General features: G+C 37.0%; 1 protein-coding gene across 1 annotated transcript in view; it reads right to left on the reverse strand.

The window, feature by feature from the left end:
• The window catches only part of LOC122812982 (alpha-N-acetylgalactosaminide alpha-2,6-sialyltransferase 2-like), a 567,580-nt gene that overhangs the window by 153,936 nt on the left and 395,144 nt on the right, over positions 1–18,500 (reverse strand). Inside the window, exon 5 of the mRNA XM_044085075.1 lies at positions 8,448–8,586. Coding sequence (XP_043941010.1) covers positions 8,448–8,586 — 139 coding nt within the window. The remainder of the gene's footprint in view (positions 1–8,447; positions 8,587–18,500) is intronic.

Below are 18,500 nucleotides of genomic sequence, written 5' to 3' on the forward strand. Positions count from 1 at the left end.
TTGTGCTGTCTATGGGGGTGGGTTTGACTTTTGAGCCTTGCCTAAAAAAGGCACTATGGGGGTGGCAAGAGCCTTTGCCAATATCCGAAAGCCCAGTGGTGACAGGTGCAAGCCGTCCCTAGCGAAGCAACGTGGCTTGTCAAGCATGTCATCCCAGGCTGACAGACACTGGATCCCCTTTGAATGACACCAAAATTTTAGCCAATTGTTAAAATCGATCATTTTGTCTTTGTACTGTGGCATCATTCTAGGTGAGGGTAAGATGCTGCTCAAGGTCAGGGTCATACCAGCCTGGGCTACATGATCAGAGAACTCCTCTATGTCTCTTTTCATGTAGTCCATGGAGGTACGTCTCAGGTCATTCACACCAGCATGTACAATGACTGAGTCATATTTGTATTTGCTTTGGAGTGACCTGAGTGCTTGCGTTGTGTGTCGGATCCTAGCACCCGACAGGCAGCTCACAGTGACCTTCTCTTTATTCAGCCTGGTGAGAGGGACGTCAGTGGCTCTGACAATAGAGTCACCTATAACAAGAGTATCAGGTGTGTTTTTCAGCCTTAAGGGCTGTGGCTGCTTGGCACACTGACTTTGTGGGTTATGTGTTGTGTGTGTTTTGTTTTGAGGTAGCGTTTGCTTGGATGTCTGCTTTGGAGGTCTCTGTCGCTTAGGTAGATTTTTATTTAGAGCCTCTGAGTATGTTTTTGTGTATTTATGTGTTTGGTTCGCTGATGTGGTGGGACTATGTGATACTGGAATTGTGTTGTGTGAGGTTACCTTCTCCTCCTGACTGGTTACACCAGTCTTGAGATGAGAGAGCTCAGCCTCCAGTTTGGCTAAATAGTTGCATCTCTTACATATATTTGAACCCGTTTGGAGGAGGAGAGGGTTGTCCGTGTACATGAGACAGTTGTAACATTGCCTCAAAATTCCCAGATTCACCAGCTGGACTGGAGAGGAAACCATTGACTGACCTTTGGACATGCTAGAGTAACAGGGAAACTGAATTTAAGATGGACCAATAGAGGACAGGGTAATCGTAGAGAGTATAAGAGTAAGTAGTGCTTATGGTTTAAAAGTGCTAACTTGTAGGATTACTTAATTGGACCAGTGAAGGGCCTTAGAATGAGAATATGGTGTTTAAATTGAGAGATAGAGCAGTTCTAAGGGAAAAGGTGAAGAGCAGAGTTCGTGGAGCCAGGAATAGTTTAAACCCAATTAGGCGGCGCTGCCCATTGTTGCGCTATGCTCAAAAATGCGCAAAACGGAGCAAAAGAGGGTTTTAAGAGAGGAAGATGAAGGAGTTTTGGAATTGACCCAAAATGGCCAATAAAACTACAGTTTCAAGTCAGTAACCACTCCCACAGGGGCAAGTATGTGTATGGCTGCATATACCTCTGCATAATCATACTAAGCATGTTTAAAGGAAGTGAAAATGTCATTATTATTTACATAGAAAAAATAAAGTAGTAGTAGCAAAATAAACACAATATACTACAACTTCTTTCATTAATCATCAACTACATGCATCTGTTAAGCAAGTATGACATCAAAAGATGTTAAACTAATTTAAAAGTCAGGAAAATGTGCTATATTAATTTATAAGTAATCATTCACGTTTGTTCACTGAGGTGTATTTTAACACATTCACTTGTTTCAAGTAAGCTCAACAAAAAAATCTATGATAAAAATTAAAGTTTTATAGTTATGTTATTTAATATTTTTATCACCTTTGTATGACATTACACTTTACAGATTTTATATCACACATGTAACTGATCCCACTAAGAACTTCTGACTATCTTTATCAAGTATATGGGGGTGCTGATTCTAACTCTGAAGACTCTTATAGCTTTTTAACAGACTTTAAAGAATTCCTGTGACTAGTAACAAAAATAACAAATGTATAAATACTCACTAAGGGGAAAGATTGAATAGACTGTAAGGGTGAAATAATGAGAAATGCATGAATGATATGAAGAGATAAGAAAAAGATCAAAGAAAGAAAGAAAGGACAGGAAGAAGGTAGGGAATACGGAAATTATTAAGAAAACTATTTTATGGAATGACTCTAGTATTTAAATTTTTAGAACTGCATGACAGAAAATGTAATAAGATGTACTGATTAATCTTACTGTATTAAATTAATTGGATATTATTTCTGCAACTGAATTAGTTGCATTTGGGTTCACTCTGTTTCCCTACCTTACCACCAATTCCAAGGCCCCCCCCTTACTGTACACTTAAACCTCTCACCATCCCTTAACCTAATCCTCCAATAGTGTCAATCTACACATTCCCAACTAACCATCTACTTCCTCATACCCAGCCTCAGTCTTACATATTCCTTAACTTCTTTCCCTCCACTTTCTCCATCTCCAGCTAAACCACTCCCAACCACACCTCACAATGTTTAACCCTCTGTCTCCTCCACTCTTCCTACCTCATAGCCACAATCCTTCTTACATTGTTTAAACCCAACTCAGTAAATACTCCACCACCTTTTCTCTCAATATTGTCCCCATTCAAACCTACCCTATATCGACTTTTTAACCCTATAATAATTTATAACTGAAGTTCCCTGCTCTGTATACTACAACCCAGCTATCTCCTTTTCATCTGCTTCTACCACTTCCATCTTTTTTACCCACCTGCCATCTCATACCATGCTATAATTACAATCACTTATCTTATCTTCAGTCCTATATTTACGTCTGCATAAGATGCATCCATCATCATACCACCAACTCTGATATCCTTTTAACATTCATCACTCAGCATCTTTTCACAGAGGATAAGTTCACAATTGCACCTACCCTCTTCTCTTCCACCTGTATACATCTTCTTAAATACAATCTGCACTATCAAAATCCTGTAATTCTGAAACCACGTAAAAATCTAAATCAAAAGGCTTACCCCCCAACCACCACATTCCTGTACACTTAAAACTAGGTGGTGACATTAATTCCAACCCTGATCCAACAGATCAACAGCAACCCAAACAGAGAAGCCTCACTCCTCAAACTAACAGAAAAACTACTCATTCTTAAAAAACTTTCACCCTCCATATTTTTATATCAGTATCAGAACTTCCACCTGTATCTTGATAATACAAACGAAAATCTAATCCCAAACTTTAATGGACACATAAAATATCCCCTTTCATGTCACAATCCACTAGATCTGCAATAAGATAGGAATATTACTCCCTCAACTCGAAATCAGATGTCTGCTCATATCAGCAGCCTCTACTAAAAACTACAGCACTATTCATACACTAGAAAACAAACATGTAGATTAATTGCATATTGCCTAAGAATTAAAGACCACAGTATAACACTAAAAAACAAAACAGGACCACAACAGATCAAACTCCTACATGAACATACTCGTTCTTCCTCCTTTAACCTCGTATCTAATAAGACATAGGATTATAGGATCATAGGAGGTTACTAGGCTATTGGCCCTGAGGCCTTATAAGCCTAGCCAAGAGTTTAGCTCATGTATAGATAAATCAATACCCGATGCCCCTGTCCAGCAGGGACACGGGTGGAATCCCAGGGGTATATTTTCTGTTTCCCATCCAGTTATCCAGGTTGCGCTTAAAAAGGGCTAAAGAGGTACTCTGCTTGATGTGGAGAGGGAGTCAATTCCATAGACGGGGGAGTCTCTGGAACACAAATCTGTACCGCCAACAAGTCTTGTTGATGTCACAGACCAGGTTGAGGCCGCGCATGTAGGTTACTCGAGTGGAGTTTGACTTGCGGATATGCAGCAGTCCCATCAAGGTAGGGTCCGTGAAAACCTTATATGCCACCCAGAGGTCACCTCTGAGGAGTCTGTTTGAAACCTTTCTGTGTATGGTAGATGTTTGAGGCCCTGGATTCTCCTGGTGAGGAACCTCTGTGGTTACTCCAGCTGCTGCATGTTCTTTGCGAGGTACATGCTGAAAGGGGCGTTGTACTCAATAACGGGCCTTTTAAGTGAAGAATACAGGGATGTTATGACCTCCTTGTCCCCGTACAATGGAAGCAACATGGCGGTCAAAAGTCAGGTTGCTGTCAACCTGGGTGCCCAAAAACCTCACGACTGATTGAGTGCTTAGGACATTGTTATTCATGTGATAATTTGTGGGGATGTCACTCTCCCCAAAGGGGATGATGATGCTTTTTTTGTATTCAGCTTGAGGCCATGTTTCTGGCACCAGTCATTTGTTTGAGTGAGACACACTTGGATGATGTCCACATCACTAGGGGAATTGATGACAGCACCCAGTTTGCAGTCATCTGCAAACTTGGTTAGCCATAGCCCACTGGTTTTGGCCTACACCTCAGAAAAGAGGCGGCTTCCCCTATTTTGACTACATGGGTTCTAGCAGTGAGCCAGTTTGCTACCCATCTGATAACATATGGATCGATGCCTAGTTGAGAGAGTTATCCCCACATGTAGCCTAAGAAACTCAAATCACCCAGGCACTAAAATACAAATCCCACATTCCAAGATACTTATCTTTGACCATACAGTCTCATTTCTCAGGCCTAAACTGTAGGAGTCCCTCCAACATTTAAATTAAAAGACTCATCCTCTTATTCCAGGTTCCATTCTCTACTAAAATCACATTTAGTTAATCAAGCAGAATTTACCTGTTAACCCTCATGTCACATCACTTAAGTCTACTTTAACTCTTCTCCACTCTAACTCAACCACTAATCCTTTGCTCCATTTCCCATTCTTAACTGATTTTACTCTAATTTCTCACATTTTGCAACTTTTGTACATACTGTAAAGTAATGCATTGGTTTGACTATGTATCCTAACCATTACTCTACCACTGTACTGTTTATTGTTACTTATATATTTTTGTACTCTTGCCACTTTTATATGTCTGGCAAGTTTTTGACCTCGGTCGGAGACAGAAATTGGTCAGAGTTGATCAGTTGTCTACCAAAGTAAACAAATTCAAATAAATAAATATATAACAATCTGCAATAAACTAGATGAATTCCACTCATGGCTAACCCAACACTCCCCGGACATATCTGGTCTTACAGAGATTTAACTAGAACCAGATGTTAAAGTTGATAAAATCCTGTCTACAGGCTATAATATGATAAGAGCTGATTGAAAACATAAACAAGCAGGAGGAATTGCCATTGGTTACAAAACACTCTCCAGCTAAACCACTCCACATACAACCCTCCCTAGTTCAACAACACCGACATCTTCACTACTTCCCTCAAACTAAATCACCAAAAATACTTAAGTATAACAGGCATTTCTATTCCCCAGACATCAGTACAGTAGAAAAATTCTTCAATTGGGCCTCGTCTAACATCTTCAAGAAAACACAGCCTCTTCTAACACCCCTACCCCTCTTCTAACACCCCTACCAGTGCTATAGAATTATATGGCCTATCCTAATTGATTTCCAAACCCATCCATTAAAAAAATATACAACTGTTGACTAAGTTATAACCTCATCTCCTGACAAAATTGCATCCTCTGGCATCCGACTGACTCACTAAGTGACCATCTCATCATATTCACCACCAGAAGGCAAACAAGTGTCTGGAAACAACACATCAAATTAGTCTGCAATCTATCACACTTCATAAAAATACTCCAGCCTATAATCTAAAAGACGTAAACTGGAATGATGTCAAATATCTCCAACTAGAGGAAGCTGTATCTGATTTCAGAAATGCCTTCTTAAATATCTTAAATGAAATTGTCCCACTGAGAACAAATTGAGCTAAAGCCAACCATGTCTTGTCTATCTAAAAATAGTAAACAAATTATGAAATAGAGGGATAAAGCTTGTTTATGGGGAAAGTCCAGCTAGGCTCAGGACCCATTTTCAGCAGAGGCCAGGAAGAAAAGCTCCAAAACAATACAATACAAGTAAATATTAATAATGACATCTAACATAGATACTCTGTACCTAAGGATGGGAAGTGGCAGTTTTATACAGTATATACATAAATACAGAGTGCAAGAAATCAGTAGCGGAATTGTATACTAGCAGGCATAGTCTTAGAATGGCAGCTGTTCATTATATTATTGATACAATATTCAGCTAAAGAGTTTGTCAAGGAGAGCAGATAGTGGAGAGAAGAAGGGTTTCATCAGGTGGATTAGGCTACCCTTTGTGTCGGTGATACACAGTGTGGGTAATACTCTTAGTTTCTGGGTTGTGGCGAATAGCATTATGTTTATCCTGTTTACGCTAATCATTCGTTTATTAGACAACAGCCGCTGTTATAACAGAGAAGGTTTTTGTGCTTCTGCTTGCAGTCTTGAGTGACTATTGAAAGCTTCCAGCAGTAGGATCTCATCAGCATTAAGATTATGTCCAGTTGGGGAAGGTCATTTATTAGGCAAAGTATTACCTCATTAACACCTGCTAAAAATAGATGTTCCCACTCTTGATTGCCAGCAAGATGGATGATTGTTGACTAGAGGTAAATATTAAAAAAATATAATAAATGTGAGAAAAGACATCAAATGAAGAAGAAAAGCAGCTTTTTGCATTTCTTCCTTAGCCAAAATGTTATCACATTTACTGCAAATTCAGTACCACAATTAACCTACAGCAGAACAAAAGCACTGTGCTAGTCCTACCTTTCAAATGTTATTGGCTTAAATGGGACAGGACAGCTACAGAAGTATTGCTTGCAGGCATGATTAACACCACAGCACAACCAGTAATGTCTGCTTTAATGAATTAAGGATGATTCCTAACAGTAATGTTGGATCTCCTTGACCCCTGTTGGTGCTGCTGATAGTTGGTAGAAGTGATTATGTTGTCACAGTAGGAGCACGATGTAAACTGGTAGAATTTTATGAATGGAGATGGAATGAATAGATTGCATGCCAATCACTGCTTAAATGGTAATTGTAGGGCAAAGGTGAACTGGTAGAATTTTATGAATGGAGATGGAATGAATAAATTGCATGCCAATCACTGCCTAAATGGTAATTGTAGGGCAAAGGTGAACTGGTAGAATTTTATGAATGGAGATGGAATGAATAAATTGCATGCCAATCACTGCCTAAATGGTAATTGTAGGGCAAAGGTGAACTGGTAGAATTTTATGAATGGAGATGGAATGAATAAATTGCATGCCAATCACTGCCTAAATGGTAATTGTAGGGCAAAGGTGAACTGGTAGAATTTTATGAATGGAGATGGAATGAATAGATTGCATGCCAATCACTGCCTAAATGGTAATTGTAGGGCAAAGTTATAAACCAGGAATGATAATGAGTGCTGGTCCAAAAGGTGCAAAAAAGGTTCCATAGGATAGTAATAGCAGACTGAGATTAGGGTACCAGATGAGCAGAATAACGTGGAGGATTAGAAGAGGTGTACAACACGCATTGCCTTAAAACAATGTTATAGGCATGGTTGGTTGTTTGCAAACATGTGGCTTTTAAAAGTGAGGTAAAGACTGCACTGAGAATACATAAGGGATACAACCAGGAGTGGAGCCAGAGAATTTAATTCTGTACTCATGTGCTCTTATTGCTTCCCCCAACCCAGCTGGCAGTTAAAAATTTGACATGTTACTCCCCCTCCAGCACTTAACAAATGTTTGGCATCATTTTCTATCTTAAAGCATTAAATATATATGTTTATTCAATCTATGTAGCTCTTATTGTAAGCATTAATTTAAACAGCTGTGGACACAGTATGGCCTATAAATGCCATGGTTTCTCAAAGTAATGTTTAGAAATTTGAACACAGTGCAAAGAGTATGTCTAGCTACACCCTTGGATACACAAACTGCAATCGTTATGATGGGCAATAAAAAGGACCAAAGTTGTAGAGTGTGTGAAATACGTAAATACTGGGCATAGTATACAATGTGTAAGGTAAATGAGTAAAATATAATCAAAGGGATAGAGATGCATTCAGCTTATACTTTGAAATGATTATCTGAAGATAATTATTAAAAAAAAAATCATTCTGTAGGCATGTCAGTGGAGAGCATACATAGGCTCACATGTTTCTACAACTTCATGATTATAGAACTAAACTATCAAAACTCAATACATAACAGCTAAGTGACATGGAGTAGTGCCCCAAGGAAGCTCACGCTGTGATTAGATGTGATGAACCTAGATGATGAAGATAGTACTTCCAGGGAGGGAAATTTTCCCTCCAGTTATTTATGGAGACTTGGATGTCTACTCTGACCTGTGTATTCTCTTAGTTTGGAGGTACAGTAGCAATCTGATGGAGCTTCGGGGTGCCTTGTACTAAAATGAGCAAAATGAGCAAAACAATTGTCATTATAGGACATTATACAGTCGCCGAAGAAAACAGTGGAACATTAAAGACACACACGCAAGTATATCAGAACATCAAACAACAAAGTTAAACACACATAGTAAGCTTTAAGATAACATATGCATGCATTAGGAGACAAAACCAGATAATGTACCTGTGAGTGTGGAATGCTTTCAAACCCTTCTATTCTATAAGCTGCCAAGGAGTTCATCATGGTGTTAGTTGAAAAAATATAAAACGATGTCCTTTTGCCCACATCTTGCTCAAAGCCCTTGATGATAGCTCCATTGACCCTTAAGGAAACGAAAAAATAATAAATTAGTGGCAGCCTGACCAAAGCAGCTAGCAAAACTTAAGTAAAAAAATAAATAAATAAATAAAAAACAGAGAAACTAGTGATCTTAAAAAATTCATTGAACTCCATCACAGTAATTTCCAAAAATCATGAAACCCAGGTAGAGTCCTAAAGCAACATTCTTTTATTTGTCACAGACAAGAAATCCTCAGTAACAAAAAATCAGAAATATTTTAACAATGTTAAACACATCAGCTTTTATATACTTAGAAGTAGGTGTGGAAAATATACATATTGTTTAATTTTAAACCAGCCTATTCATAGCAAACAATGTAAACAGGGCTGTAAAAGTGCATTTAAGAACAGTAAGTACCCACTCTCACACACGACTACTGATTAGAGCAAACTAAATCCCAGTTAAGGAAAATACTGGCTATTTATTTGCAACCCACATTCCCAAATCAGGTATTAAGAAAAGCATAGCATATGCATAGAAAGATATACAGACTTTTAGCTGAAATCACTTTTGGCTAACTAAAGCAACAAAGCCTTCGTCAGGTCTGTGACAAGCACTAAAATCATATATATATATATATATATTATATATATCTATAGACAGATAAGTAAAAAGAGCTAATGAAATAGATATAAGAACAAACGCACAAAACTACCTAACCATAAACATCTAATTAGAGCACTATAAATATAAATATATACCTGTGTAATAATATCTAGTAAATATCCATCTATGTGTATTAGTGTGCATCAAAAACTATTAACAGCTCAGAAAAAATGTCAGTGCTTTAAAAAATAACTATCATGACAGTTTTCATGTTTACAACCCCCAAAACATATTTATACAATGAAATCTAGTAGAAATAACACACAAAAATATAGAAAACTGTGGATGAAGTAAATTAGTAATGTATAAAAGTGTGCAAACATGTGTATGAGTGTGCATGAGCATGTACCCATATGGTAAATCGGACAATTATACCAATACTACATTAAATTAAATCTCTGGTGTGATGCAATAAATCTAATCAAAGCATGTTAAAGTAACTAAACATATATATATATATATATATATATATATATATATATATATATATTTATACACATTCTACACATCATTTTTATTATTATTAAGTATATCTTTATTACATAAAAATATTCCTCGAAAAAAACCTTTACAGATTGTGTGTCAGCTTACTTAAACTCAACATACCCTTAATAGAGCAGTAGTAGTTAAGTCCTGGTTTTCTGAATGCATTTAATTTCAACTGCCTGCATACTTCTTTTTTCTCCAACACACTACTGACGTCTCCCTCAAGCTCACCTATCTCCACACAGTCCAGAATGATAAATTTAAAACCAGAATGACTGGGGTGTTCTAATGTGTGTTTGGATAAGGCGTTCCCCTGGCATTTATGTCTAATGTCAGAAAGATGACCTGAAATCCTCCTTTTCAGTTTATTCATACTCTTGCCCACATAAAATGCAGGGCAGTCATTGCACACAGCCCTATATACAACTTGTTCAGTATTACAGTTGCCACCTGCTGATGATTTCACTACCTTTTTAAGATGGAGGCACTCAAATGAGTCGCACTCCATCAAGTATCCAAAGAAAGTGCAGTTAGGTGGCCCATAGACTTTAGTGCTCATGTCATCCTGGTGTTCCTTATTGTTCTTTCCCACAGAGCTACGTAGGCTTCTGCTCTCTTTATATACAAAAGTAAAGTGATCCCCTAAAACCCTTACAAGCTGCTGATTGTCAGTGAGGATGGCGCAGTTCTCCTTAATAATGGCTTTAATTGTATTGAAATCCCAGGTGTAAGTTAGAATGTAACTGTCCTTACTTTTCTCTTCTTTTGGGTTAGGATGTCCTCATTGTATCATGCTAGCAAAACGCCTGTTCTACATGGGGTCATTGTTAATTTTAGAAGCTGCTGTTAATAACTTAATTTGTTATGCACACTAATACACATGGATGGTTATTTACTAGATATTATTAGCTAGATGTATTTTCATATTTGTAGGATTTAGTTTGATCTAATCAGTAGTAGTGTGTCGGGGTGGGTACTTGTGGTTCTAAAATGCATTTTTACAGCCCTGTTTATATTGTTTGCCATGAATAGGCTGGTTTAAAATTAAATATGCATATTTTCCACAATTACTTCCAAGTATATAAACGCTGATATGTTTAACATTCTTCTTCTTCTTCTTTTGACTTTTCCCAATTAGAGGTCACCACAGTGGACCACCTGTCTGCTCATGACTGGCAGTGGAGTTTTACAGTGTCAAGTTGCCAGCCTGGTGCCCAACCTTCCACAGAAGGCACACACATACATGCAATCATGCATAGGGCCAATTTAGAGTGCCCAATCCACCTACAGCATGTCTTTGGGATGTGGGAGGAAACCGGAGCACCCGGAGGAAATCCACGCAACCACAGGGAGGACATGCAGACTCTGCACAGAAGCCACCCCAGCCAAGGATCGAACTTCTTGTTGTGAGGTGGCAATGCTAACCGCTGCTCCACCGCGGCCACCCCTCTGATATGTTTATTATTGTTACATTTTTTTCTGATTATTTGTTACTGAGGATCACTTGTTTGTGATGAATAAAGGCTTGTTGCTTTAGAACACTACCTGGGTTTCATGATTTGTTGAAATTATTGTGACTGAGATCATCAACAAAGTTTTAAGACCACTAGTTTCTCTGTTTTTCATTTTTTCCTCATCATTCACGGTGGCAAGATTGGAATTAGACAGATTCCTGTGCTTGTTCATTTCTTTACAGAAATTAAGTAATAGATATTAAGTGTTCTCTACATGACTCAACTGTAGATCATTGCAAATATATTACTCTAAAGTTATGCCATTTGTCTGTGACATGCTTCTTGATAAGATACTTAAAATACAACCCAATGAAGATTTTGCCCCCCCTGCCCACACACACATATATTTATCTGGAGGGCAAACCTCAGATAAAGGTTGTGATAGCAACACAAATATGGTCTAGTGTGCATTTTTTTATCTGCAGTCTTGGCATGCCATCAAAGTTTATTTACACCGTGGTACATCAACAGCAGTTTACACAGTTGGAATGTGGTCTGTCTACTGAAATTCCCGAAAACCTGACAAATTTACACTGCTCAGTAATAAAGTAATATTTTACATAATGCACACACACAGACACACACATACACACACACACACACACACACACACACACACACACACACACACACACACACACACACACAGCCCATGGAACACACACTGTCTCAAAATATCCTAGCTTACCTAAGGCAAAAGCTCGAAATCTATACTGTAAGTAAAGCACAAACTGCATCATCAATTCACTTCAGTAAAAAAAAAAAAATTGCATATACTGCATATACAAAATATACAACTCTCATAAATATACAGTGGATATAAAAAGTTTACACGCCCTTTCTAAATGCCAGGTTTTTGTGATATAAATAAATGAGACCACAATAAAAAATTTCAGAACTTTTCCCACCTTTAATTTGACCTATAACATTTACAATTCAATTGAAAAACAAACAAATCTGTTAGTGGAAAAAATATAAAAAATAAAATAAGTACAATAAGCTGGTTTCATAAGTGTGTACACCCTTAAACTATACTTTGTTGAAGCACTGTACATTATACATTAAACCCATAGAAATTAAATTATTTCATATTAGAACATTAAATTCTAAAACAAGAACAAATAAGAATAAGAAATAAAACAGAAGCAGCAAACAGGCAATGGCTGGTGGTATTACTGGCAAAAAGAACAAATTCTAACAGTCAAAGTAACCACAAAAACTAACAAACAAAATAGAAAACTAACTATAGTACAGGCATAATAATTCATTAACTCACACTTCACTGGCAAAATTCATCAAAAAAAAAGAAAAAAATGGACACTACAAAAACATTCTTCAAAAGCAGAAAAAGCATAAAGTACATCTTCCATAAAAACCTTTACAAAGCATCTAAAGAGCTACCTAAAGCTCACACGCTGAATAATCCTATGCAGTTAACATAGCCTATTGAAGCCCTTTGAAATTAATGAGAAGCACTACTCTTACCTAAATAGGGTAAAAAAAGTTAATTAAATAAATGAGAATCCCTTTTAATGGGATACATGAAATACCTTAGCTAATGTTGGACTGAGCAGGAACTGTGGAGATTGAATCATCCATCTGTGCATTGTCTTCCAGTAAGGAAAAGTAGGTAATTAAAAAAAAAACATTATCAATCAGACTTTGAAGCTATTAATGCTGACATTCCATTATGGAAGTGGGAATCCAAAATGGATGGCTTAACAATACAGGAGAGTTGAGAGCTTATAAATAGTTACATCATTAATTTGATTTATCAGTTTGTTCCAAATGATTCATTCCCTGGAAGAAGTTGTGTTTCTTTTTCTTGGTGCAAAAAAAAAATTGACCAGGTGAAATGTAAAAATATAAAAAATTGCAGAGGTACTATAGGATCCATCCTACAGTGGCAAAATAAGAGAATCTATAATAAACACAAAAAATATTTTTTACAGCTTAGATTTACTGAGAAAATACATTGCCCACTAACTTAAAAGACAGTAATAGGGGACTATTTACATATTTGCTTTGCTATGGTCTTGATGATTCTTCAGGAGGAGTACTAAAAGATGGCTCTAATTATATTACTGAACCAGAGTACTTACTAAATGTGGTCGTTGGAGTTTTTTTTAAATAATCCTTCTGATAATGAAACAATAATCTACAACTTGTCAGCTATGAAAGCAAAATGTTTGACTTGCTCAATGATGAAAAGACATACGCTAGAGTTTCCTTGAACGAAGTCAGCATTGCCTACAAAAAGATTTCTATGTGTCTAAATGACCTAGTGATAGAGGGGCTCTTAGACATTGAGACTTATAACTTTTTAAATGTCGACAAGCCCAGAGTACCCTCTATCTTTGGCATACCCAAGGTCCACAAAAGTATTACTGACCCACCGCTTAGGCCTGTTGTCTCTATGGAAGGATCAGTAACTGCACCTTTGGCAAAATATATAGATTATAATCTAAAAAACACAGTTTTCAAAAATGAGAATATTCTCAAAGATTCATGGGATTTTTTAAGACGCATAAGCAATGAACAACAATCCAACACAAGTACTTTCTTTACACTTGATGTAGTGGATTTGTTCACGTGTATTCCACGTGCGGTGGGGCTTGCTTGGTTTGACGAATTCATGGCCGATTGTGAGGAGCTTCCCTTTGGTGTATTTCGCACTTGTCTAATTTTAATGGACCTAGTCCTTAAGAATAATTTTATTTCCTTTCAGGGAGAATACTATAAACAATTGAAGGGTGTGGCAATGGGGGCACACTGTGCCCCTACCTACATCAATATTATTCTCCTATATTGGGAAAACAAATATGTGTTCACCTCTGAATTTAAGCAATATTGGAACCTGTACTGGCGATTTTTAGATGACATCTGTATTTTTTGGACTGGTACTGATAATAATTTTTTCGAATTCCTTGAATACATTTCTAAGACTACTAAGTTCCTAAAATTTACATATCAGATTAACAATAGTGAGTTAAATTACCTTGATGTTAACATTCAAAGGGTGGGCAATAGTTTTAAATCTAAAATACATAGAAAGCAGACATTCTCGAATTCTTATCTTCACTATGCGAGTACCCACCCCCATACCAAAAAAAGAGGTGTAATAAAAGGTCAACTGGTCCGGGCTAGCAGAATGACATCCGATGACCAGGATTCTAAAAGAGAATGTGATTTTATAGTAGAAATGTTCAAAGCCAGGGAGTACCCCCCACACACTTTTGAATGATGCATTAACATAAGTCATGGATGGTAGAGAGTCTAGGTTTGCCCCTATTTTGGGTAAAAATCACCCCTCTGATTATTCAAGGCTAGGTACAAAGATAGAAGGGGCGTCTTACCAATCTGCTTTGACTATCACATATGATGGTGAAACAAATTTGGTCAAACAAGTTATAGACAAGGAGTTGAAAAAATTTGCAGCCTTATCAGATTTAAATTGTATATTTGACAAGCCACTTAAATGTGTGTACAAAAAAGGATGAAATATCAAAAATATTTTGGAAGGAGGTTCATATTATAACAATTTTGGAACTCTCATTAGTAACAAAAAAGGTACTTACAAATGTGGAAGTTGTACCCAATGTAAGTACATACGGACTGGGGACATGTTATATTTAAAATGTAGACACAAGTATGTAACTACTAGAGGGTATGCAAATTGTAATACCACAGGTGTGGTATATATTGTTTTGTGTCGGGCATGTGACTCGTTCTACGTGGGTAAGATGGAAAGGAGGTTAAAACAAAGAATGTATGAACACCTTTATGATTTAAGGAAGAAAAATGATAATAACGCCCTGTACAAACATGTTCAGGCAAGTCCAAAAGCAGAGTATCAATTTTTTGTGATAGAGGTAGTCCCTATAGACCCCAGGGGTGGGTCATGGGAGACCAGACTCGAATACAGGGAACTGGAGTTTTCATTTTTGTACTACATAATGTAACCACCTAAATTTGTTCTTAAAACTTGCTTAGAACTGTACAATTGCTAAGAGTGTAACATGGAGCTTTTCTCCCCGGGCCTCCGCTGAAAATGGACCTGTGTCCAGTCTGACCCTCCCGGTTAACAAATGTAAAATAAATAAATAAAATATATTGGCAATTAGTCCAGGATGCTTGCAACAATTCAGGACTTAAGGATATGGTGTCCATAAAACCTGTACTCAAGCTCAGGTCTGCAAAATTGTGAAAATTTTACATTTTTATGTATATTCATGTTATTTTACAGTGGTTTATTTAAGTGAATTCTTGATTTTATATACATTTTCATGTGTCACATGCAGTTTAGAAGCCACTCTTTCTGTATCTTGGTAACTAATTAAATCATTGAGTTCATTGGTCTATTCAAACAGGAAAAGTTATTTAACTAGGTAACTATGAGGTGTTTGCCCATCTGATGAAGTTCTATGAGACGAAAATGTAAGGGGAAGTGTTTTTATCAGCATTTATGTTAATTTGTGGATGTGTGTTCCTTTTGCTGTGTTTAAACATTAAATCACTTGTGTGTTGGAACTGCTGGTCTCCGTTGCCTAATTTTGGATTACTAGTTACGTTTTGGGCACATTTACCACATCTTTGCTGTTTAATAGTTTTATTCAAACCCAGCTTTCTGTGAAAATGCTTACATGCCATCAAATGCAGCTACTTTTACTTGTTTTGCAGTTAACCTCTATGTTTTCTGAATAAGAAAATATTTCTGCATAGAAAAAAGTGCATCTTTTGTATTATAGTTAAACATAGCAGCTAGCAATCTAATCGTGGTTTGCACACCAGTTGTGTACAATGTATTCTATCTGCAAAAATGCATTTGTTCTGACTATATATAACCCAAATAAAAAATGCCACACATACACATAGAGAGTATGCATATATACCTCCTTCGTATGTGCACCTGCACATATATAACACTTCACCTTTTATTATTTTATCAAGGCAAAAAGAACAATATAAAAATGAGCAGAGGCAAAGGCTTACCAAGTTCCCAATTAAACAATAGTAATTGTGTAATGGTTTATACTTTGTTTACTTTTCAGCTGAAAATGAGTACATTTCAGTTGGAGTTGTCCATGAATACTAGCCAGACAGCCTGTTCTCATTATGAATAATGTTCTTACTAGCACAACATTGCAGTATTACATGGCATTACCTCCTTACTGTGAGTCTAACAATGCTGCACTGAGATCAGTGTTATCCCCTGGTTAACAAATTCAGATAAATACATTATAATTTTCAGACATTCACTGCTTTCCCGGATTTAGTCTCTCAGAAATACTTCTCAGGTAATGCAGATAAGCTGTTTTTCATTTGATAAGAGGTACAGTAGCCATTTTTTTGCACACAGTGCAGACTAGAGAAGTTGTGACTGCAGCTGAGCTACAAAATATAAGTATCATCTTGATTTTTTTTTGATTATTTTTACAGATTACTGTTTTTACAATTTAATATATATAAAGCACTTTGTCTATTCAGTATCTTCACAAATCCTTATCTGTTTAAAAACTTTCATTTGTCTCTAGTGCTTGCTGTCTGGTAGGCTATTGTGTAAACTGAAACATCTCCTCTGTGTAATTATCTCTTGGCTAGTGGGGGCTGGTTCTTTTGTGTTCTTGTTAAAAAAAAAAAAGTTTCTGTCTTTTGCACACAGTGCAGACTACAGAAGTTGTGACTGCAGCTGAGCTACAAAATATAAGTATCATCTTGATTTTTTTTTTGATTATTTTTACAGATTACTGTTTTTACAATTTAATATATATAAAGCACTTTGTCTATTCAGTATCTTCACAAATCCTTATCTGTTTAAAAACTTTCATTTGTCTCTCTAGTGCTGTCTGTAGGCTATTTTGTAAGACCCTCCCTCCCTGTTGGTGTCTTGCTCTTATACTTGGTGGCTTTGCAGTTGCCCGCCCCTACTGTGACACACCTCCCAGTCTAGTGTCATTAGCTCATTCTGCTTAATACAGAGAGAACATTTGATAAGGCCTTCTGTTCCTCCTTTTTCCCTTTCAAAAAGTAAAACAAAAACTTTTTTTTTTTTTTTTCTCTTTCGCCTGAACCTTCTTGTTTTCTGACTGTCCTTCTCAAACATTTTGGAAATATACAGTATATTTCAGAGCATTTGTTATAACTGTATTTGCTATAACTGATTTAAGTATTTTTTTCTGTTTTTTTGATTATTTACTGCTTAGCGACGGCATTTTAGCCTGTTTATACAGCTCTGCATTCTATTTAAACTGTTTTTGTGTTGATTAACTGTTTTGCACTTTTAAAAAATTAGTTGTTGCTTAATTTTACCTGTAGGCTAACACACTCAAGTGCGCTAGCCGCTTAAAAGCATTTATAGCATTTACTGTCTGTTTTTCCTCTGTTTTCTGCAAAAAAGAAAAAATCTTGTTTTCCCGCCTTACTGAACTAGAATAGTCCAGTCTTCAGAGTTTGCTGATCTCTGGGCTTTGTCTTGGTTCCTGTGCTATTCCATATCCTTATTTGGATAAAAGGAAGCGTCTTTGTTCACCAGTGGGAGTGGGGAGCACTGAGCGGCCTATTTGTCCCTAGAGGAGTGGTTTCCAGCCAGAAACTTGCAGTCTATTGGCCATTTTGGGTCAATTCCTAGCTCTTTTCAGCCCCCTGTAATAAAGCCCGCTTTAGCGCGCTTTTTCGCTTGTATTCAACTCAGCACAGCTCCTCGTGGTGTACTGCAGAGTTCTACAAGCAGCAGAGAGCAAAAGAGTGACTTTTTCCTGATTTAAGTATTTTTTTCTGGCTTTTTGATTATTTACTGCTTAGCGACTGCTTTTTCGCCTGTTTATACAGCTCTGCATTCTATTTAAACTGTTTTTGTGTTGATTAACTGTTTTGCAGTTTTAAAAAAGTTATTTGTTGCTTAATTTTACTTGTAGGCTAACACACTCAAATGCGCTAGCCGTTTAAAAGCATTTATAGCATTTACTGTCTGTTTTTCTTCTGTTTTCTGCAAAAAAGAAAAACAAAAAAAAAAATATCTTGTTTTCCCGCCTTACTGAACTAGAATAGTCCAGTATTCAGAGTTTGCTGACCTCTGGGCTTTGTCTTGGTTCCTGTGCTATTCCATATCCTTATTTGGATAAAAGGAAGCGTCTTTGTTCACCAGTGGGAGTGGGGATCACTGAGCGGCCTGTTTGTCCCTAGAGGAGTGGTTCCAGCCAGAAACTTGCAGTCTATTGGCCATTTTGGGTCAATTCCTAGCTCTTTTCAGCCCCCTGTAATAAAGCCCGCTTTAGCTGCTTTCGCTTGTAT

Source organism: Protopterus annectens, chromosome 10.part0 (assembly GCF_019279795.1).
Source record: "Protopterus annectens isolate FY-2018-M chromosome 10.part0, PAN1.0, whole genome shotgun sequence".
NCBI lineage: Eukaryota > Metazoa > Chordata > Ceratodontiformes > Protopteridae > Protopterus > Protopterus annectens.